This window comes from Parasteatoda tepidariorum, chromosome 4 (genome assembly GCF_043381705.1).
Source record: "Parasteatoda tepidariorum isolate YZ-2023 chromosome 4, CAS_Ptep_4.0, whole genome shotgun sequence".
NCBI lineage: Eukaryota > Metazoa > Arthropoda > Arachnida > Araneae > Theridiidae > Parasteatoda > Parasteatoda tepidariorum.
Window position 1 is genome coordinate 50,696,806 of NC_092207.1, and position 24,562 is coordinate 50,721,367.

The 24,562-nt window shown below is 29.8% G+C and overlaps 1 protein-coding gene across 3 annotated transcripts in view; it reads right to left on the reverse strand.

The window, feature by feature from the left end:
* The window catches only part of LOC107448222 (serine/threonine-protein kinase PLK4), a 55,273-nt gene extending 35,101 nt beyond the window's left edge, over nucleotides 1-20,172 (reverse strand). For 2 of the 3 annotated variants that reach the window (XM_043042725.2, XM_043042728.2), the window contains exons 1-6: nucleotides 19,750-20,172; nucleotides 16,215-16,376; nucleotides 13,643-13,720; nucleotides 13,453-13,564; nucleotides 13,245-13,372; nucleotides 5,934-6,022 (exon numbers count right to left, since the gene is read on the reverse strand). In XM_043042725.2, coding sequence (XP_042898659.1) covers nucleotides 5,934-6,022; nucleotides 13,245-13,372; nucleotides 13,453-13,564; nucleotides 13,643-13,720; nucleotides 16,215-16,376; nucleotides 19,750-19,770 — 590 coding nt within the window. In that variant the 5' untranslated portion in view covers nucleotides 19,771-20,172. The remainder of the gene's footprint in view (nucleotides 1-5,933; nucleotides 6,023-13,244; nucleotides 13,373-13,452; nucleotides 13,565-13,642; nucleotides 13,721-16,214; nucleotides 16,377-19,749) is intronic. The other variant, XM_071179781.1, reaches the window with a different exon arrangement.
* Nucleotides 20,173-24,562: the final 4,390 nt, after the last annotated feature.

The following is a 24,562-nucleotide window of genomic DNA, read 5'->3' on the forward strand; positions in this document are numbered from 1 at the left end:
AAATTTTTAATACTACTAATAATAAAAGGCTAGTATTATTATTTTATTATTTCAAACAAATTACTGATTCAGTGAAGTCAGTTAGTACTTTCTTTTATCAAACACTAAAGCTTGATGTATTGTTAAGACAGAAAATCAATTTGCTAAATGAAAAATAAAGTTTCAGAACAGAAAACATTTTTAAAAATAAATTATTTTTGGCAGAAAAAGTCTTCATTTTTTAATTACTGGTAGATACAATAACTACATATTTAATAAGTTTCAAAATTATTTGTATTTATTATATTTAAATATAAATATACATTAAAGGAGTATAATTGAAATATATTTATTTATAGTAAAACAACAAAATATTTTACATACCACAATTAGCACATAAAATAAGAAAATGATATTAAAAGAATAATTATAATTAAAATATTATATTCTTATTATCTACATTTAAGTGCTTGAATAAAATAAAAAAAATATTTTGTTTCTTAATTTATTCCTCATTTTAAGAATAAAATATTACTTATCAATGAGATATTATATCAGTGATTTATTATCACAGCCTTAATTAATATATTAGATAATGCAGTACTGTATAAATAATATTTTCTGCATAAATCTATAATTGAAAAAAAATTTATGATTTAAGTCAATATTTTGTTTTTTAAGTAAAATGTTTTTAAATCATACCAACCATGCTCCTATTTTTCTTGACATTACCCGGGATAATTATTAGAAGTTGCCCTCTACACACATTCACAAATGGGCAAAAAAAATATAATATAATTAAATTATATGACATAAACATTGAATTCTTGTTCTTATTTTAAAAAGTACATTCCTGATGTAAAGGAACAATAAGTAAAAAAAAAGAAAGCATAATAAGAAAAGCCTAACAGTAAAGGAATTAGATACATTTGGAAATATAAATTTAAAAAACTGGTATGAATAATATATCCAGGGAATAGGGAAAATGTATCCAAGATTTAGCAAATTAATGTAAGTAAAAAATAGGGATACGTTTGTTATAATAAAAGTTTTCTAGCTTTATGAGTAGATAAATTGTTTATTAAAACAGAAAAATCCAAAGAACTTGATAGATCTTTCTCAATAGAAAAAAATACCAAAGATGAAAGACAAGCATTTTTCATCATTGATCTCAAATATGTTTTTATCAGGTTCAGTTTTGAAAATGAACACTTTTCAGTTGCAATGGCTACAGGAATAGTTAAAAAGTTTAATAAAGCAATCACAAAATTTGGAATAGTATCAGTAAGATTTTTTTATAACTATAACATTCAGTGTCTTTCTTGAAGCTGGAAACCTTTATTCATTGATTTCAAAAGAAAACAGCAAGATGAGAGAAGATGACAATGGCAATGTCTTCTTCACACCCCAGCAGAAAAATTTATTATCATGCTTTAACATGCCCCAATAACTGGCTATAAGATAACTTTTTCTATTGGAAAAGAGATAGAATTAGAAAAGTAGTTTATAAAGATTCAAAGAAATTTCCCCAACGAGACAAGGAAGTGAAGGGAGAAAAAAAAAACTTGAACGTGACTATGTACCAGTCTTTAACTTTAGGCAGCCCTAAATTTTAGCCGCCTGACCACCCCTAAGCACGGCCCTGAATAAGACATAAACGACAAAAAAGATTGTAACATTACACAACAATCTGCAACTGTTACCGATTTATTAAATTATCTAAAACAATATTTTTCTTTATGGAAACATGGTCATTTAATTTTATTTGTTGCTAATCTCAAGTTATGCTAAAGCTGCTTAATGTTATTCTGCTCATTGTCCAAACTCTGTCAAACACCGATTTAAAATCAATGAAGGCAGCAAGTGTACTTTGCTTCCTCTGGAAACCATCCTTAATATGCTGTGAAAGTCTGACAATTTGTTCGGTTGCATTGTATCCATGTCTGAAACCAGCCTGTCTCTCAGAGATATGGCCACCATAGTCCAAAAAGAACTGAAACCGATCAACGACCATTCTTTCAGTTAACTTATTTAGGATACAGGTCAAGGAAATTGGTCTAAATATTTGGATATTTATCGGGTCTTCATGTTTCAAAATAGGTATAACATCAGCCTTTCTCCAGATTCTTGCGAAAGTACCGCCCCAGGTTTTGTTTATAAAATTAAAGATTGTTTGTTTAGCTTTAACGGCAAGTTCCAAAATAAATTCAGGGAGGATGCCAGCAGGACCAGCACTCTATCCTCTCTTCAAGCAACGGATTCCTTTTTGAAATTCCTTAACAGTGAAAGGTGAAGAGAAAAGGCAGTTTCATTCTGGGTTATCACCAGAGGGATTTATTTCACCCCTCATATTCCTAGTCGTCGGGTAAAAATTACTAATCTTGCGATAAAGTTTCAAAAAAGCCTTAGCAATATCTTGGTTTGAGGTTGTTAAGGCTTCTTACAAAATTGCTTCATAAGAAAGTGTATGGAAATCTTTTTAAGTGGATTAGTGATTTTATTTCACAAAGATTCTTGAACATAAAATATGGCAACTCTCAATCAGTGTATCGACAAACCAGGCAGGTCCTTCCACAGGGCACAGTTTTAAATTCTGTCCTCTTTAATGTCATGGTAAATGACCTCTTGAGCTTCATTAATAATGCTGTTTCAGAGACTCAATCATTGTTGTATGCCGATGACCTTGTTATTTGGTCTACTGGCTCTGATATCTCTATGTTGGAGAAAACACTCAATTTGGCTTTTAGAGGTTCTGGCAACCTGGACTCTGACAACAAATTCAAAGTTAACCCAGAAAAGACAAATTTTGAACTTTTTACCCTTAGTACCAAAAAGTTTAATGTTAACTTGGTATACAAAAATAGTACTCTGGGACGAACTGATTGTGCTACCTACTTCAGCATAACTCTTGATACCAGACTAACCTGGACTAAAAACATAAATCAAGTGGCAGATAGCGTGAAAAATCGCCTTGGTCTATTGAAACGTCTCGCTGGAATAAAGTGGGGTTCATCCCAAAATGTCCTTGCTTCCACTCTCACTTCTTACATTAAACCAGTATTTGAATATGGTTCAGAAATCCTTATTTCTTCCTCAGACAGTGCATTATCAAAACTCGATTTGGTTCAAAATAAAGCACTAAGACTCATCACTGGTTATGCGATTTCAACCCCTATTCCTGCCATGCAGCTTCAGACAGTTTTAATTATATCAGTCTATAATTTATCTGACAGCCGAACTTATGCTGCTCTTTCTCTTGGTGAAAGATTGCTAAGAAAGGAGCACTTTTGGCCGTACTATATTCTTCCTCAAACCAGACTTAAATCTCAACATTCTTTTTTTTTTTTTTTTCTTGAGTACCGGAGACTTGCAGAGATCTTTGAGATCTCCAACTCCAAACTTTGTATCTATAGGCCGCCTTTTTTTTACAGGCCTTCTGAGATATGCCACTGCTAGATTTGACTTGGTACAGCCTGTCCGGAAATTGGATTGATCCGCCACTTTTGATTGATCCGCCACTTTTTCAACTGGTAGAGTTGGAGCCAGTGCTTACTCCAAATATTTCAGCCTTAGAGAACCTCTTGACACTTGGACAGATAATTTTGATGGAGAAATTTTTGCAATCCACCATCTGAACAAAACATTGAACATTGTTATCTTTGTCGATTCTCAGGCTGCGATTCAGACCATTTCTTAATATAATTTATACCCCTCTGAACTTGAATTAGAGTATAAATAAAGCATCAGCTCTCTTCTTTGTTCTGGAAGAGAGGTAGTCCTCCAGTGGATCCCTGGCCATTGTGGCATCTACGGAAATGAACGGGCTGTCATGTTGGCTAGAGAGGCTTCAGTATTTCATCCACCCTCTCATCTAGTTCCTCTTAGAAATGCAAGGCGGCTTCTTAAGAGCAAATTCAGACGCAGAACAATATCTGCTCTTCGGGACTTAGCTGATGGAAAATCCTGGGCTAGCCTTCTTGATGGCCAGCAGCACTTTCATCTTTCCATCCTTCCCAAGCCTGAGGGAGTTGCTTGTCTTAGAATAATTACTGGACATGAATACTTTCAGGCCCATCTATTTAAGATTAACCTTGTCAATTCACCTCTTTGTGTGCTCTGTAACACTTTGCCTATGACTGGGGATCATCTTTTTGATTGCCCCTCTCTTCTTAACATGCGTTCCTGATACGACTTTTGTGCCCTTTCACCTTCTGTGGCTACTTCACTGTTGTATTGGAGATGCCTTATGTCTGAGAAGACGATGGCGGGCGCAATTTTAAAAAAAAAATTATATATATATATATAAAATTTTGTTAATTTTTAAATTATTTTATATAACCTTGAGAAATAAGTGGTATTTGTTTTATCCTTCTTTTAAGAGTAGTGTTATTTTAAATGATATATTCAGCATTATGAACTAGTATACATGGACAAGAATTGTCTTTCATTATTTTTGAAGAAAATCATCTGATTTTGGGCTCAGAAACTGGTCCAAAAATTTGGCTTAAACTATGTCTAGTTATTACTGAATCAATAACCAATTAAATTTTCCTTTTCTTTTTTTTTTCAAATCTTAATTTTTTTAATTTTTATGTGTATCTTTGAAATAAGGATTCTCATTAAATAATCCCAATAAATTATATTTGTATTATTTTTAATGAGGACTCCTTTTAATAAAAAAAGACCCAGAAATTTGGAAGTCCTGGGTACTAAAAACACATAGTTTTGTAAGTCTAGGGAAATCACTGGTATATAATCAGTTGTAACTTAAATTGTCACATCTTAATTAGAATAGTATTTTAATTTACATGATCATAAATATTCATAAAAATAATTTTTCTAAGATCAAAAACTTTTCTTTTTCATTATTCAACCAACAAAGGCTAGCTTTTAACTAACTTCTAATAAGCAAACTTTTTAATCAATTTTCAAAAAGTAAATTTTTCAAATTCTGACTCCTGCAGAATTGTCTTAAACTCTGTGGCCTTGCTGAAAATTTAAGTATTTCTTCTTCATACATAACCACTCATTTCAAAGCAAGAATGACAGTGATGGGCATCATGCACGAAAATTTTATTCATGACTAAATTTATTCAGAATAAATTTATTCTGAATGATTATTCATATGAAAATTTAGTCATTATTCATCATTCATTATGCAAATGTATACAAATTTTTGAATAATGATTGATGAATAAACTCATTAGTCATGACTAATTTTTCTGAATAAAATTTTGAATAACCAGCGAAAAATGCAAGCGTTATGTATTTGTCTATAACGAGATGCAAAACATCGTTTGCTCTTAAACGTCTTATTTTAGGAATTTAACCATAAAACTAAGACAAGTATGAATATTTATTTTTATGTTATTTTAACTTACTCCAAAACATACTTAGTTGTGCTAAAAAGTAGGTTCATAACAGTTTAGTTACTTAAGTTCATTTTAAAATTTTGTCCTAATATCTATAAAACACAATTTCTTATAGTTTTTGAAAGCAAACGATAATCTTATTTTAAATTCCTAAATAAAATTTTAACTTACAAAAATTAAACGTTTTTTTGCCATGTAACCATTTCTCGAAAGTATGCATGGTGTTAGATAAAAGTAAATTTCCTCAAACATTATATAAATATACTTGAAAAGGATTAACGTTTTATCTGTAGTTGTCATAGTCAATTAGAGTATTTCGTGCCCATTTTTGTTGACCAGTGAAATTATTCAGTTATTCTTGACTAATGAATAAAGGATACTGAATGAAGAATACTGAATGATTTATTCTTTATTCAAATCATTTCTGACAAATGAATAAATCTTTCTCAGATCAGATTTTGAATAATTATTCATCATTCTTTATTCATTATTCTGAATGACAAATGCCCATCTCTGAAGAATGACCCACTAGTTATATTACAGAATTAAAAACTCTACCAAATATGTTCTTAAAATACCTACGGTGACATGCATACTGGTGTTCCAACTACTGTCTTTTTTGTTTCATCTAATGTTTTTAATTCTGTCGAACAACCAAAATCAGCAATTTTCTAAAATAAAAAAAATCAGAGTTAATATATTGTGGTTATTTGAAAGGAAAAAAATGGTAACAGCATAATTTCTCGAAAAAATTTTTATTTCTTAAAAACTGATGTTTTTATTTATATTTATAAAAATTTGCAGAACATTTTTAAGAGGAAAACAATTTTTTTTTTCGGAGACAACAACCAAACATTTTCTGAAATTTTGGACAAGAAATACCCCAGCACAAAAACTGTAAGAATGATTATGGAATTTTCTATCTTCATTGTAAATATTTTTAGTCCTTAATATTGTAAATTTTATTCGTTTAGATATTTGACCAGTAAATTTTGATCAGCAATTGAGAATAATTTTTTTTCACAATATTTCACAGAAATGAGTAATAGGACAATTTATTAAAAGGGGGTGAATGGGACAACTGTATGTTTTGTGCCTATATATTGTTTCAAATGTTTGATACATCACTTAGCAGATGGCAGCACCCAGTCTAATTTACAGACTGACACCAAAATCATAAGCTTGCATGTTTGCTTGAACAGGGCCTCAAAGTGTGCTTTTCCATATTAAAAGTAAGATTTTTTGTTTTCATTACAATATTGTTTTTAAAAAAAATATACTTCAAGCTAATAATGTTACAGTATATTAAAAATCTACTTATTCTAGTGTCAATATCAATTTGAATAGAGAAAATTCACTACTTTTTTAGGCCTATTTTTTAATTTATTTCAACAAGTGGATACAGGGATGAATGGGACAATTGTCTGGTGGATAATGGGACAGTCCCATTCATCCCCTTCTTAATATAACTTGAAAATTTTAGATCAATATCTTGCAATATTCAACTTAATTTCTCAGTGTATTTCTTTTCCATTATTTTAACAAATTTGTTAATATTACAATAGTAAAACTATAATTTTTTTAATAAAAAATTTGTTGTATTGATTTATTGGTTTGCTTGAGGGAAAAAAAATTATATCTGGAAATAATTTTTTTGTTAAGTTTATTGGTTGAAATTTTGAGTTTTATACTCATCAGCTTCAAACTAAAAGCTTTTTTATTATATACTGCATTTTAATGTATTTCAAATAATTTAATTCTTATAAGAAATTTTTTTCATAAAAAATAAATATTTTATTTATTTTGTAATACCTATATTTATATACAGCGTAGCTAATTACTATGTAATTAAATTATTCTACATTTAACTTTCATAGAATGCTTCAAAACTGGGAAAAAAACCAAATAGATTAAGGCTTCAATACCCACAATTAAAGAAGCTGCCAATGAAGTGCTCACAAAAGGAATGTCAATAAAAATTTTGCAAAAGCTTTTCATACGTCAAAATCAACACTGAGTCGTCATTTGACAGTAACCAAACAGATTACTACTACAGAATCGTATGAGCTCAACCCAGACATTGGTAATAGAAGAATATTTTCAGTTAAGGAAGAAAATGAACTGTGTGGGTATTTGAAAACCTGTTCCCAAATGTGTTATGGGTTAACAACCATTTAAACAAGGAAACTTGAATTTGAATTTGCCAATTTCTTGGAGAAGGCACCTGTCGCATGGTAAGAAAATGAAATCGCGTGTAAAGATTGGTTGTCAAATAATTAGTTGTTTCTAAATAGACAAAGAGAACTATCTATCCGCACCCCCGAAAGTAAGAGTCAGGCAAGAGCATGTAGCTTCAACAAAAACAATGTGTCCATTTTTTTTCAGAAGGTCTGCTGCAAAAATATAAATTTGAACCAGCAGATATTTATAACTGTGATGAACGAAAAAAATAAAACTGCTACAAAAGGAACGAAACAAGTTGGCCAAATTACATCAGCAGAACGGGGGCAATTAGTTACGATGTTAAATTTCATAAATGCCATTGGAAATACAATCCCACCTGTTTATGTTTTCCCACAGGTTAATTTTAAGGATTTTATGCTTGAAAATGGACCTTTAGAAAGTTTAGGTCTAGCTCATCCTAGTGGCTGGATGACTGCTGAAAATTTTTGGAAGTCAATGGAACATTTTGTCAAAAACACCAAATGCACTAAAGAAAAACTGGTATTATTGATAATTGATAATCACGACAATCATATTAATATTCCAGTCATTTCCTTTGCAAAAGAGAATGGTGTTGTGATTTTAACTTTTCCTCCATATTGCACGCATCAAATGCAACCGCTGGATGTCACAGTTTACAGTGCCTTCAAAATGAAGTATCACATTGCGCAAAATAACTGGATGACAAATAATCCAGGAAAAATCTTGAGCATTTATAACATTGCTAAGGTTTCGAATGAATCATTTACATTTGGATTTTCAAAAGAGAATATAATTTCTTCTTTCAATAGAACTGGCATACATCCCTACAATTCAGAAATTTTCTCTAATACCAACTTTCTTGCGGCCTCGGTGACAGATAGGCCAGTGAAGTCCCAACAGAACCAGGCTCAAATCAAGAGATGACAAAACTAAAGAAATTTAGATGTCAAAGAGTAAAAAGCCAAGAAAGGGATTTAAAAAGCTGCTATTAAGTAGTTCTGAACCTGATGTAGCTGACCCTGTTTATTCGAACAGTAAAGATGATGAAAGTAAGATGGATTATGATCATATCACTGACAGTTTAGAGAGAAAGACATTTATATCAGAGACTACCTTCTAACAAGAGTAGCTGGTAAAAAGGCCATTCACTTTTATATTTGTAAAGTATTAAATGTTCGTTCTAAGGACGAATTTGAAGTAAAATTTTTAAAGCGAGTAGGAGCAAACAAATGTGTTCATGGAAAAGAAATTTCAGATATTTTTCTGACGGATGTCGAATGCAAACTTCCTCAATCTATCTCCACTGGTCGATCAAAAAGACAAATAACTCAACTAAGTTTTCAAGTTGATTTTAATTCATGCAATGTTAAATAAGTTTTTATTCCTCTTTGAACTTTTCTATTACTGATGTTTTGCATTTGTAATATTTTTATTTGTTAATATTTTGTATTTGCAATATTTTTATTTGTAACTCCTTTGTATTGTTAAGTTAACAATTACTACTTATCATCTAAATCAAAGTCAAATAAAGTATTTCCTCATTTCATAAACTCGTCCCATTCATCCACATCATTGGGATGAATGGGACAAAATACATACTTTTTAAGAAACTATGTTTTTGCTAGTTAAAACTACAGCTGATCGATTGAATGCATTTCTATGGATAGCTGATGATTCAAATTATCATATGGATAAAGCAAAGGTTGCCAAACTTTTTTGATCATCGACCCCTACATAATTTTTCGAAATCTCCATCAACCCCCATAAAAGTAATTTTCTGTTAATTATAATAAAACTCTATTAGATACTGTGTTTGTACATTTATTTTATGATTTTGAACCTTTATTAGAGTAATAGTACATAGTGTAACAATAGTTTTATGAAAAATATATTATTGTTGAAATCATTTTCACGATGTATTCACTTTTTACAAATTNATTGCTTCTTAATCAATAAGATGCGTGTATCTGGTGCTTTTTTGCAAAGTTCGCCATATTGGGTTCAAAATTAGTCAATTTTAATCTTAAATCCCCTCGAAACTCCACGTTTAATTCATTTCTGTGCTTAGTTAAGATTGAATTTACGTGATTGAAACCGGCTTCAACCATATAGGAACTTGGAAATGCTAGCATAAATGACTGAGCTATTTCGTAAAGTTTTACAATTTTTTGCATTATATTTATATTTGTCCAAACATTTGCTTATTGTTAAATTTTGAAAAAGCGTCTTTGCTTCAAGATCCGATAATAATTCAGCAAGATCATCTTGCAGGTTGATGTCCACGTTTTCAATTTGAGCAGAAAGAAAATGGCACAATAATCCAATCAGGGATGTCAATGTTTTCCAAATTAACAAAACGCAGTTTAAAATTGTCGCTCAATTTTTGAAGATTACCTCTATATATTTCCAAGTCTTCTTCTTTTATTTCTAATTGTTACATATATGAAAAATACTGATAATCCTTTGACTAATCGACCCTTCCGAATTTGGATCGACCCCATTCGACCCCCTGGCTCATATCGACCCCCGCTTATGTTAAATAGACCCCTGGGGTCTATATAGACCACTTTGACGACCTCTGGGATAAAGTGAAAAATTTTTAAAGTGTTAATTTTCAATAATATTGATCATAAAATTAAATTTCTCCCATTCAATCTCCCCTATTAGCTTTTAGATGTTTTATTTTTTAATGAAAACATGTACACATAGTTTGTACTGTATTATCTACTTTGGTACTTAAAAAAAAAATTATAATAAAAGTTTGAAAGCTGCTCTTTTATTAACAGAGTTGATTTAAAATTTATTTTATTATTAAAATAAAGTAAATAAATAAAACTCTTTAGAAATAATGGGATTTTACATTTAGATATTAGAAAAAACAAATGTGAATCACAATTGTTTTCTTCACAATAATTAAATAGTTTTTTTATATATATAAATTTATATATGGAAGTTCTTAGTTAATATTCATTTAAATGATAATTATATCCTTTTTAATAAGTGTTTATTAGCAACAAATTAGCAGCATTCCAATGGATAACAGTTTCAGTACCAATATTTGTAACATTTCCTTTTTTCTTCAGGATAATTACCTATCCAAAAATTCTTTTTTTTTCCCCTTAGATTTATTGATTAACTTTTTTATTAGCAACAAGGATTTTAAATTAATTGATAAAAAATAATTTAATTAATAAATCAAAACGAAAAAAAACTAACTGAAGTGACCAATCAACAAATGTTCTGGACTTAGTTATAAACACTGAAGACGAAAAAAAAAAGCTTTGTTTTCAAATTTTTTTATTAAAAAATGGTTTTAATTTCATATTGAATTATTATATTAATTTCATCTCCAACTTAAGTAACAAAGTTTTTGATACCTTTATTAAAAATCAGACACTCGGAATTTATAGGAATTAATTCTAAACACCATGAAATTTTTTAAAGAGGTAACAGTTACAAGAATGAAAAGTTAAAAAAATTTATAAATAAATAAAAAGGCTAGGAATTTTACCTCTATTTTAAAATTTTATAAGCTAAAATTTAGCTTTGATTAATAATTAAGGTATAAAAACTGATATGAGTTTTTCTAAACTCTTTGAATGGAATAGGTGAGATATGTAAAGATCCTTAGTGACAGATAAAAATTTACTTAGTAGCCTTCATTAGTTTTTCCAACCTAATAATCTGTGTTTATTTAAATTTTGTAGATGAACAAAAAAACTAAAACTTCGTTTGTAAAACTGTTGAATGGAAAATATGTTTAGTGGCAATATCTTTGTGCAAAGCTGCAATAGAAATATTAAACTATAATTATAGTTTATAATTTTAAGAAACAAAAAAGCATTTGTAAAACTTTCTAATAAAAATTTTCAAAGGGTAGTCTTTTTTACTCCGAAGTTTTAGTTTTTTTGTTCATCTAAATAAAAATAAAAAAGTTCATCAGTCAAAAAGACTACCCTTTGAAAATTTTTATTCAGTTTGAAAAAGAAAGAAGGGAAAGAAGGGAACTAGAAAGAAGGGAAATATAGCACTTAAAATTCCTTTTAAAACAACCATGGTTTTGATACGAATATTTGTGGCAAAAATAAAGAGAATAGCTATGGTTTTCTAGTCTTTTCAGTGCTGGGAGATGATGACACTTCTACCCCATCACAATGGGACAATTTTAATGTTATACAAGCACCAAGAAAACATTCGAAAATAAAAATTTATAAAAAAACTTACCACTTTCAGCTCTTTAGTTTTATAGTCTTTTGTTAGCAATATATTTTTAAGAGAAAGANAAAGACTACCCTTTGAAAATTTTTTACAGATTTTTTTTTTTAAAAATTTAAAATATTGCTGGAAGAAAAAATAAACGTGAGCAGGTAAAAATTAAATATAAAATGAAAAAGGCAAGAAAAAATAGAAAGGTGAAGAAAAAAAAACGGCCATCTTCATTTAATGAAAAATAAGGAAAATTTTCCTTTTTCTAAAAAAAAAAAAGAAGAAAAGATACTGAAAAAACATACTTTGTTAATGATAATTTTTCTGATTATTGTTTTATTTGTCAGCAAAACACCTGTGGTGGTGATAATGAACTTCATTCGAAGATACTTTGAATAAGCACAAATCAGAACGCTATATATAAATTATAATTTTATTAATTTCTTCCTTTAAAACCAAAGATTTGTTTGATAGATTCAGTTAAAAGGTTAGATTTCTTTATTGGGTCAGTATAAACATCTGTTTTTTCTACATTTTAGCAAAACTTAAGCGTGATTGTATATAAATAAAATAAAATTTATAAACAGAAACTTTTTCCACATAACATTAATATAGATTTAATATTTGAAAACGGTGCAAAATATATGTTAGATTAAGGTTGGTTTTTTCAATAAAAATATCTACATGACTGTCTTAAAATTGTAGGCAAATTTGAATGTTTAAAGATGGTTTGGTGCTGCAGATTGACTCTGTAAATCCTGCTACTGGGACTATGTGTTGTTATCAATCTAAATTTTGATCTTCATTCTTTTATGCCACTATTTAGGCAGACTTTTTAGTTAATGTAAAATTAACTGAGCTTATATAAAGCTTATCTTTTCCCATAGTTATGCTCCGCCCTATTTTCCTTGTCTTAATGAAGTTTGACAGCATATATTTTCATGCTAAATAATTTAAGTGCCCATACAAAATTTTGGGATCGCATTGACTTCTATTACAATGCTTTGTACTATTTTTATGAGAAAGCTAAATGAAAAAATTAGCGGTTCAGGAACTTTTTGATTTTTTAAAAAACACAGAGAACAATAGCTTAGTTGTTCAAGCCTTTCAGTTGATACATTCAAAATTGGAAGACCTTATCTTGAAAGAAACCTACAACCATGCAATAAAAATATTGGGAGTGGTTTTAATTAAAAAAATATATATAATAAAAAAATCCAAGAAGAATTCTTTATGGGGTATACTAAAAAAAAAATAGTTTTTATCTAGAAAGAAGGGAAATATAGCACTTAAAGTTCCTCTTAAAACAACCATGCTTTTGATACGAATATTTGTGGCAAAAATAAAAAGAATAGCTATGGTTTTCTAGTCTTTTCAGTGCTGGGAGATGATGACACTTCTACCCCATCACAATGGGACAATTTTAATGTTATACAAGCACCAAGAAAACATTCGAAAATAAAAATTTATAAAAAAACTTACCACTTTCAGCTCTTTAGTTTTATAGTCTTTTGTTAGCAATATATTTTTAAGAGAAAGATCTCGATGTATAATTTTCCTGCTATGCAAATACTTTAGCCCATCAACTACTTGCTTCATAATTTCATAAACTACGTAAAATAAAACAATAAGCACAAAAGAAACATTTTAAAACTGTAATTTAAAAATTAAAATAAAATATTAATTTAACCTTCATTTTCACACAGGATATTGTTTCTTTTTAGGTATTCGTCCAGTGTTCCTGAGTCACAATATTCTAAAACAATATAATAATTGTTCTTATCTTCAAACGAATCTTTCAGCTAAAAAAAAATTATTAAAAAGTTAAGTTTAAATAATTACATATCATCATATAAAAAATATAAATTTAAACAATTTACCTTGACAATGGAAGGATGGTTAAGCTTTTCATGCAATGTAATTTCTTTCTTCACCAGTTCCTTTTGTTGAATAGCTCTCTAATAAAAGTAAACCAAAATCATGTAATTGGATATTTTTGTAAGAAACTATTTTGAAAATAAGCACATAGTCATGTTATAATTCTCTAATGTCGGATCTATAGACAATAATGAAACTGAATGAAGAATGAGTTGACCTTATTTTGAACTATGACTCTGATATTTTTTTAGATGGATTTGGGGATTCTGATTAATGTAACTAAATAAATTATCTTACTTTTATGAAATATTTCGTCGTCCAAATTTTTATTTTTTCCATTTTTGCATGTGCCACAATCGTACTGAGATTTAAAAATAGAGGAAAGCTCTAAAAGTTAAGTTAGATTTACTAATTAGTTTACATTTACTTTATTTTGCTACAATTACTTACATTTTATATTTTGTGATTCATACTTAATAATGTCCAACCAAATATAAATGTTTTTTAATACGGCCTTTAGCCCTTTCCTCAGTACCGCCCCCCCCCCACGATATTGGGCCGATTTTCATCAAAATTAGGGGGTGTTTTACCTGTATTTTACGGTGACCACCTACAAACATTGAGAAAAATTAAAAACTTTCACCGAAAGTTCAAAATAGACAATAAATTCATAAATGCATCTTAAAAAGTTATTCAACTATCAGAGTAAATATATCTGCATATAATTTTAATATTATATTAAAAATTTTGTCTGAAGCATATTTCCTTCAGCGGAATACTATGACATTACAAAAAAAAAACCTTTTAAACAGTAAAATGATCCTAATGTTTTAATTTTTCTAGGTTAATATCTTTTTCTAGATTATAAGCAAAAATTTTATTATTTTCGCTAATTTGAAATCCTCAAGTTTTCCAGGTTTTTCCTAAGGTATATGAACCATGCTTTAATTTTTTTTAAAAAGTTGTAATTCAAAATAACATGCATAGACAGTATAAAATATTATTAAAATTGAAAACTGAGCAGAATGATAATAATTTAAATTTACGACTATATAAAAATATAAAACTGTAAAAAGTTTGTGAATTTTCAAAAACATATGATTCTGTAACAAAATTTTCAAATAATCAGAAATTTGGAATTTTCAATTGAACCCGCTAACTATAGTTCACAAAGGAAACAAAAAGTCAATATTAAACACCTAAAGCAGTAGGGGCAGCTAAGTTTTCTTACGAGGGTTGCTATTTATATTTCTGGCCTAATAATGAAAAAACAAATATGTAGGATCGAAATTAGTTTTATTGTTTTTCAAAATATTCTCCATAATGATCAATACACTTTTGCATGCGTTTGAACCAATTTTCAAAGCACTTTTTCCAGTCCGATTGAGGTAACTCCAAAACATGCGTTTTGAATGCATCAACCGCTTCTTCGGGGGTCGAAAATCGTTGTCCACGTAATTTATTTTTGATGTGTGGGAATAAGAAGAAGTCATTGGGTGCCAAATCAGGGCTGTACGGCGGATGACCCATCAGTTCGATCTTTCGCTCCGTCAGAAATGCCTTTGTTTGAGTCGATGTGTGAGAGCTCGCATTGTCATGATGAAGAATGATTCGCCTGTTCTTCTGCTTTTTTCGAATTTCTCCGATGACTTCTGGCAAACAAATGGTCGTGTACCATTCAGAATTGACCGTCCTGCGTTGCTCTAACGCCACTGTTGCCACATGACCGTTAATGCCGAAGAAACAGGCAATCATTTGTTTCGATGTGCTTCTTCCTCGAACAACTTTTGTTGGTTTTGCCTCGTCTTGGAAGACCCATACAGTTGATTGCTGTTTTGTTTCCGGCTCATATGCATAGATCCATGATTCGTCACCTGTGTAGATGTTATACACAGCCTTTGATGTACCTTGAACGTATTTTTCCAACATTTCCTTGCACCAATCGACACGAGCCTTTTTTTGAGCGTTTGTCAGATTATGCGGGATCCAACGCGAACAAATTTTTTTTACGCTCAAATGTTCATGCAATATTTTATTGATGCTAGTCATACTAATGTCCAAAGACGCCTCTATCTCACGGTATGTCACATGACGATCTTGCTTTATCAGTTCACGCACAGCATCGATCTTTTCTGGCACAACAACGGATTTTGGACGACCTGCACGGGATTCGTCCTGGATCGAACATCGACCACGATTAAATTCGTTATACCAATTTTTTACAGTGCTGTAGGATGGCGCTTTATCGCTGAATAAAGAATTAAGTTCATCGAAGCACTCTTGTCTTGACAATCCACGTCGAAAGTTATGAAAAATAATGGCACGAAAATGTTCACGATTCAATTCCATTTTTTGAAAGAGAAGAACTATTCAATTTACTGTCAACAACACAAATGAAGCTATAATGGTAAATCGTCTGCTGAATTTATGTTTAAAAATATCAAACTTTCGATTAAAATCGTCTGCGGTCACCTAGCAACACTTACTGTTGCCAAGGCCAGAAATATAAATAGCAACCCTCGTAATACAGAGTAAAAAATTATTAATGAAAAAGCAAAAAAAAATTTTACTTACAGTTTTAATCTCTTTTTCTTTATGTTGAATTTTAATAGCAACAATCTCCTTGATATTGCCATAGCTCCACTCACCTTTATAAACTGTAGCATATCTACCATGTCCAATTTTTGGTTCATACAATGTGATATTTTTGTCTTTACATTCAATGTACCTTGTATTCTAAAAGTAGAAAATGTAATTAGAGTCGGATGGAATAAAGTGGTTTTCAGAGGTAATTGTGATACTAGGGGAAAAATCCAGAAAATTTTAAGTGCAAAAACTTGATATCAATTTATATACCATAGATGCTAAATATGATTTTTAGAACAAAGATGTATAATTTAAGTTACTCTATCTATGAAGAATATCACACCTTTATAGTCACTAATTTAAGAAAAACTAATTTAAGGATTTTAAAAACATGAAAATACACGTTGCTATGTTGAATTTTTACATCGCAAGAATACGAACCAGGATGCGAAACTTTTAAAATACGCATAAATTTGAAAATTGTTGTTTGAAATTATAATTGAAATTGACGAATACGAGTCGCAGCATTGAATTTTAAACTATTATGAATATGAATTGCGATATAAATTTAAAAATCGCATTACAACATTAGATTTCTGAATTGCGATGTACCATTTATAAATTGCGTGAATATGTATCTTTATCTGTAACTTTTAAATCACAAAAGCATGAAAATTGATGTTTGATATTAAAATCAAGTGAATATGAATGAATCACGATAGTAGATTCCATCGCAGCTTCAAATATTTGAAATGGTCAAAAATTTTGACAAATAATAAGTTTAAGTTAAGATAATAAGTTAAGACAGATAATAAGTCTAAAAACCAATCGTCTTGACTTGAGATACGTCGAATTTGCAGTAAAATTACATTTAGACCCTTAAGTATATGGGGGGAAAATGGAATTCAGGGGTATATGTGAAATACAAAAACCTCTGGTGGTAATACATAAAATTAAAATCAACAACTCCTTATATATTACTGGAATTGGAATTCCTGCTTATTATTTTAGATTTTATGCGTTATTATATAAGTTTTTCTCACAAAAATACAGAAAAGGAAATTTTTTAATAGGAAAAAACCATCTCATTTGACATTGTAACTATTGATCATCATTTGAGACTGTAACAACTCATAAAAATTTCATCATCTAGTAAAAAGGATGGGTAATAAGGAAATGGGGTTAATCTAAGTATCAGGTTAATCAGGCAGGATAAAATGTTTACTTAATCAGGATAGAAAATTTCGTTCTAATAATTTTAATGCAGTCATTACTATTGATTTCCACATAGTTTTTAAAATCCGATATTTTTTTATGATGTTATTTTTCACAGCAACCGAATCTCGAAATGGAAACACACATTTAGTAACCATTTTCCTCACCCGGATTAGCGCGATTTAGTTGCCGATCTTTTTTTCCGGTAGTTACTGCAACGGATTTCACGATTTTTTTAATGGCATGATGATTTACAAAATGCGAGAATGTCGACCATAATATTAGAATAAAAAAATTTTAAATATTTTTTTAAAAAATTATTAAATTTGATCCAATTTTTTTTTACACTTCTGTTATTTTGAATTAGTAACATGTATATTTATGTTTAATTTAAAACTATCTTGCAGAAAGATATTAGAATTAGAAAGGTATGTCGCTGAAAGCTCAAAAAAATTCTGCCACAGGGTATAACACTTGATTGATACATAGCAAATTAAAATAAGTTTCTCAGGATAGAAAAGTAAATTAAACTGTCTGTGAATGGCAACCAACAAAGGGCTCTAACCCTTAGTAAATTATGTAAAAAAAAAAATTTAAAAAAAAACTGTAATTTAACCCAGTGATTGAAAAAGTATTAGTAACTTTCATTATGAAACCTCTATTGCAATTTTCGTTCATTTACAAATATACCAATATTTTATTAGTTAAAAACATTTTGCCTTAAAAAATTTTAGACCAGTTTATAAAACTTTTCATCGATAATCGTGTGGAATTCAGTTTTAATGAAAAACTTATCCTAATAACAATAAAACATTTCAAGGGCCCATGTTAAGCATTCACCACCTTGCCAAATGTGATAAAATCGTAAATTGGGCAAAGGAAATTAAGTTTTGACAAAAGTTTAAGCGAACAATTTTTTTCTTCGGAATAGAAAAATCTATACTTCCCTAGATCCTGAAAATTACACCAATATGAATTTTTCGGAACAAATCTTGTATTTTTTATTCAATCACATTTCCCCAAAATATATTACGTAACTAATAAGAATTATATTAAATCCAAATAATGTAAGCAACAAAAGAGATTATGTGAACACTAAAAAAAAAAAAAAAAAAAAAAAAAAAAAAAAAAAAAAAAAAAAAAAAAAAAANACAGATTAAAACATTTGTTGCCAGATCACACAATATCGCATAACAAAATTCTTTCCCACAGTTAGCGTCAGCAGATTTTTTTTTTTTTAAGTGGTAGCTAGATGCATATTAGGTATCATCCCAATATTTTTCTCGAAAATAAGTGTTCTCAAGACTAAAACATATTTTTATTAAAATAAATTGTAAAATTTTAAGCGATTGCCAAAATCAGTAAATTTAACTTTAATTTTATATTCATAGATTACCATTTTTCCATGATACATATACAGGGTGAGTAGCCAAATTATTCAACAAAAAATAAGCACCATTTAAGCACTTTTCAAGCACTCCACAAATATTTTTAAGCACTTTAAAAAAATATCATAATTAGGCATGATTAGAAAGTTTTCGACAATTGACGGTTTTATCTTTTTTTAACCGTCATATAAAAAAAAACCTTTCGGTATTCTTTTTCACAATTGTCAAAAATCATAAAATTTTGAATCGTGTAAAACGAATTACGTTTTAATACGCTAAGGACTGACAATATGCCGAAATAGATTGGGGTTGAATTAATAGCGAAAATGTTGAATAAAACAATGTGTCTTTTTGCATAATTCATAGTGAAAATCAACATCAAGGAAAAATCTCATTTTCAAAAAGGGAAAATTAGGCACTTTTTAAAAACATCCAATGATTAATGATTCAAATAACTTATTTTCTACCTTGATCCTTTTCTTCTGAATGATTATAAACGCACCAGTAAAAATTCAGCTATTGAAAAATAAGACATTGAAATGTTTTACTTAAAATTAAATATATTTATTTAAAAGATAGTCGGAATCTAAATAAATACCAAATATTCTTACAGGTTTATCTTTAAATTTCTGTTGTAATGTAAGAGGTTATCAAAAATAAACCACAACTTATCTTATTTCTTAGCCTCAAAGATGATTTGTTAAAATAATTCAAGTTATAGCAACTTTGTATTTTGACTGAAAGATTCATGTGGGGGAAAAATTAATCATATTTAGATTTGCTTTAGCTAAGACTTTGGGAATTTGGTGAACACTTTTGATATTTGGCTAATTTGCTGGCTAGTAATTTGAATTTTTTTGCCATGGCTGCAACCGTCATAAAGAAAATTTTTTAACATCTCTATGTCACCATTTCCTTACATGTTCAAAATCATTCCACATGTTCAAAATCAATTCATGCCGAACATCGGAAATGCCAGTTCTTTAACCTCATATAAAAGAGAATACTGATTCGTCAACGTCAAGTCAAAAGTGATTTTTATACATAAATCACTAATTTCATGAGAAGCATCATATTTTATAACAAAACGATCCGCATCTTTTTCTTCTTAACCTGAAATTTTAAGATGTATAACAGAATGTGTAAATTAATGACACAAAATTCTATAACTTTTCTTACGATAAGATTATAGTGTATAGAAATTTTATTTCAATTTATAAACATAAACAAACACCAGTCAATGCACAAACTAGAGTAAAAACGAATGTGACAGTTAAATTTCCCCCTTCTTCCTGCTATTTAAAAGTTTTAGAATTTTGGCAACATCACATATGCATTTAAGCAGTGTGAGAACAGCGAGTAAGAAGTGTGTGAGAAAAAAGATAAATTAATAATGAAAACCTGATTGGGTAAAAACATTTACGCTCAAAATGTTAGCCAATCAAATTCATGTTCGTCAGTTTCTGGCTTACAGGGAATAAAGTTACTAGGGAATAAAGTTCCTCGTAAAACTTCCGGGTTACTAGTTCTGATTGATGTTCTCGCCTAAACTTGAAAAAGGGCAACATGAAATATGATTACAAATGTAGGGCTTGCAATATAACACGGATCTGTTTGCGTAGGGACTAAGGGTGTGCGGTATTGGTCCTCGTTAAACTGTTCTACCGTAAAGTGCTCGACTTTGTATGCAGGTCGTCGGGCTAGCGAAGCGGAGGTGCCATCCCCTCTGCAGAGGATCAAAATTGTGATGGTATGTCTTCGGATCATCCTCAAAGATGTTTCCCAGACCGTCGTAAATAGCCCATTGTGCAGCTCTAGTACGACGTAAATAAACTACAACAGCAATATAACACGTCCTTTTAATTGAAATTTTAACAAAACACACAACATATGAATTTGGAAGACTCTACAAGCTTACTATGCCCTGCAAGATGTAACCTAAAAAATATACCTGTGATATTTTGCGAAAGTATAGCCAAATAAGTGATAACACCAAAATATGGCAAACTTTACACTTTATTTGTGTTGTGATTTTAATTTTCATCAATTTGCTTTAGGCTCACATACAATTAGAAATTATAAATTACAGAAAACTCTTTATGAATTGTAAAATTGGTCCCGCAGTGGACTGATCGTTTAGACACGGTTCCCAGCAGATCACCGAAGTCAAGCATCACTGGCTGCTGTCAGTGTGCGGGTGGGTGACCACTTGGATCAGTCTGCGTAGGGACCGAGAGTGTGCGGTATTGGTCCTCGTTAAACTGTTCTACCGTAAAGTGCTCGACTTCGCGTGCAGGTCGTCGGGCTACCGAAGCAGGGGTGCCATCCCCTCTGCAGAGGATCAAAATTGTGATGGCATGTCTTCGGATCATCCTCAGGGATGTTTCCCAGACCGTTGCCAATAGCCCATTGTACAGCTCTAGTGCGACGTAAATTAACAACAACAACAATTGTAAAATTGCGCACGTAAAATTATACATAAATCACATTAACAAAACTTCATAGAATATTAAGCCTGTTCACTCATCTCCACCTCGAAAGCCATAACATGAGAAAAGGGATACATCGGAATTATTCTATAATTTGTCTGGACCTGTGGCGGTGGCTATGGTTAACGAGATATAACTATTTCAAGTAGGGGTGTGGGGTCACGTCACTATTTTGGAATAGTTCAAAGAGAGAAAGGGATAATCTGAATCTCTTTCTTCAGTCTATTGTGTTAGTGGTAGAGTGAAGCTAACCTCCTTAAAATGCGCCATTCTTGTTTCCATAAGTGCTGATGACACTAGGGCAACCAAGTGGAGGCAACTAGTTAAGAAACCGGTTTTTGGTTTCTCGTTTGTGATCACACGTTACAACCTTCGCTTGTTCAACCAAGTCCAATACTAGAACGGCACTGGTATTGGACTATTATAGTATATAACAGTCTAATACCAGAACTTATATTTACGAACTTTTATTGCTAAAAGCTCTTTTAACTATCATAGAAGCGATTATTGACCATGTACTTGAAGTAGGCGTTGATCTGATAGCTGAGGTTCTGAAAGAAGAACTAGAACAGAAAAAAGGTGATTGAAAAGCAAAATAATTTCTTTCGTTTGCTTTCAAAATTTCATTAGTACTCGGAAATATCTGTCAAAGAAATATCTGTCAAAATGAGTTTAAAAAGTTTAGCGTTCAAGCTATATAATTTTGAATTTTCAAATATTTAAACATTTGTAATTAATAATATGCTAGTTTTTTTTCATTCACTTTCAAAATTCAATAATAATTTGTAACTCTTTAATATCTCCACAGAGAAAATTAGTTTAAGGAATTAGTTTATTTGTGGCAGGAGGAGTTCGTAGTGTAGTCAAAACAAACTATAAATTAATTTTCTCCATTTTTAGGAAGCTTGTTATTGTTTACATTCACACCACATACTATAGCATAATACTTTGACATCCATATCCCCTTTACCAGGGATTTGCCAACTGTGGCCGGCTGGAAGATTTTATCCGGTCCAAGGATAAAATTTTAACTTGCCGATCCGGGGAGAGTATAAACAATATACAATATACATCCATTTTCCTGTCTACTTTGCTTAAAGCAATTTTTATTCTTCCTTCTTTTAACAAGGTACTGATGACCTTTTTACTTTCTCTATTTTTTTTCTTCCTGTAAAATATAATATGTTGAAAATAACTATCAAAGATAGCTTCAATTGATAAAAATGTTCAAAGCAGAAGTTCCGCATAGAATAGCCGTAGATTGGTGCCAACGAGGGTTTGTCTTTCTCGAAGAGCAGACATACTGAATCTAATATAGATAAATTGTGCTTCACATGTGGTAGATTGCGTATTTAAGCTAAAACGAGAAGATTTTTCTGCCGGGGCGAGTTCTAACATTACCCAAGTAGCACCTAATACTAGATAATATCAGAAAACCGGTAAAATCTAACGTTATCTTGCACAACTTCAAATATTGGAAAGATACAAGAGGTCGCTGTTTGCTCTGCATTAGAGAATATTAGATTCTATGCAAACTAATATTATCTAGCATTCGCCGTAATATTGTTTTGCATTATTTTTAACTCTGTATAATATTAGATTTTGTATTTTCTGATATTATTTTGCGTTGCTTTTTATTTTTTGGAGTATGCAAGAGGAAGATTTGGATGGTAGTAGAATAATGCGGTGATATAATTTTGATTATTTTTCTGTATTGCTGTGAAGCAGTAAAACATAGAGCAGTAGCTTTATAATATCCTTCTATTCATTATTTACTTAGCAATACAGAAATAGTAAATAAAATTATATTAGCGAATTCTGCTACCATCCATTTTACTCCCTTTTACTCCTCCCTGAACATATATCTTATGCTCAGCTGATTTTTTTGATTATTTCAAATTTATTTAAGAAATACTATATTACAACTTTTATTGCTATTTTTTTCTTTTCTTCATACAGTGAGTTTTCTGATGAATCATTAATAATTTTCAAGTCCTAAATTTTAAAATTTATTCTTAATTTTTTGTTTAGAAATGAGCGTATTTTATCAAAATCTGAATTGAATTTGTTAGTTTTGTAAAATATGCTTTATAAAAGTCGTAACCTAAGCCATTTGTAACTTCCAAATGATCATTCATTATTTATATTCTGAAATTATATTACAAAAGACCACACTACATAATTATAGTTAAATTTACATCTGATTTGAAATGAAAATTTACCTTTATAACTTTGTCATTCACTTCCAAAAATATTAAAATAAAATAATATTTCGAATTTTTAAATTGTTATTTTTTGTAATAATCGAGACAATGAAGAGAATTTAAAAATATTCAAATTACTCATACTTGCATAAATTTTTCACTGATATTAAATGGAAAAATACTTACGTAACCTTTAAATTTAGAATCTGAAATTTTACTTAACAAAACACTTGAAGCAACACTCAAAGGCACCCGTAGAAATATTTTCAGGGAGTGCACCCAGAAAAGCCTTTAAGAATTTTAATTAAAAATTTTGCCAATTACTTTTCGTAATGAAAAAATAGTTTCTGATGTGCCAATGCAAAATTAGCACATCAGAAATTTTTAACGATTCGATAACCAAAGATTTAGGTAACATTCGAATTTTGAAACAAAAAATAGTAATAAATTTTGTATTTTATCAAATTTAAATTTGCACTAACATTTAATTACATACAAGAATAGACGAAAATATATAACATCTTTTTTTATTATAAGTTGCCTTTACTAATAATAAAAGTTTGACTACTATCAGTTACCTTTTGAGAATGTTGCTATCACAAAACTTTCGTACTAAGTCAATCAATTCCATTTTTGGTATTTTGATGATAAGAGATTATGTAACATTAAATGTAAATTACATTACATTACATTATATGTAAATGTCCTAAATGGGACTTAAAAAAAAAAAAAAAAGAAGATGCAATCGTGCAACATGTTTTCACAAAGAATATACAAACCTTTCAGATGAAAGTTTAAGTATTATTCTTTTCTACATTGATTGGGAATTTTTATTAAAATGTAAATGTTATTCAGCTTGAAGTCAAAGAAATTTTTTACAATTATATTATTTTAAACATGATAAAAATAAAAAAGCAAGCTTTTTGTCTCAAATTTCAAATGAATAATCATGTTAAAATTTCTGAAATTAAATTAATAAAAACAATGATAATAATATACTTAAAATTTTGAGATAAACTTTAAAATCAGCGTTAAAAGAA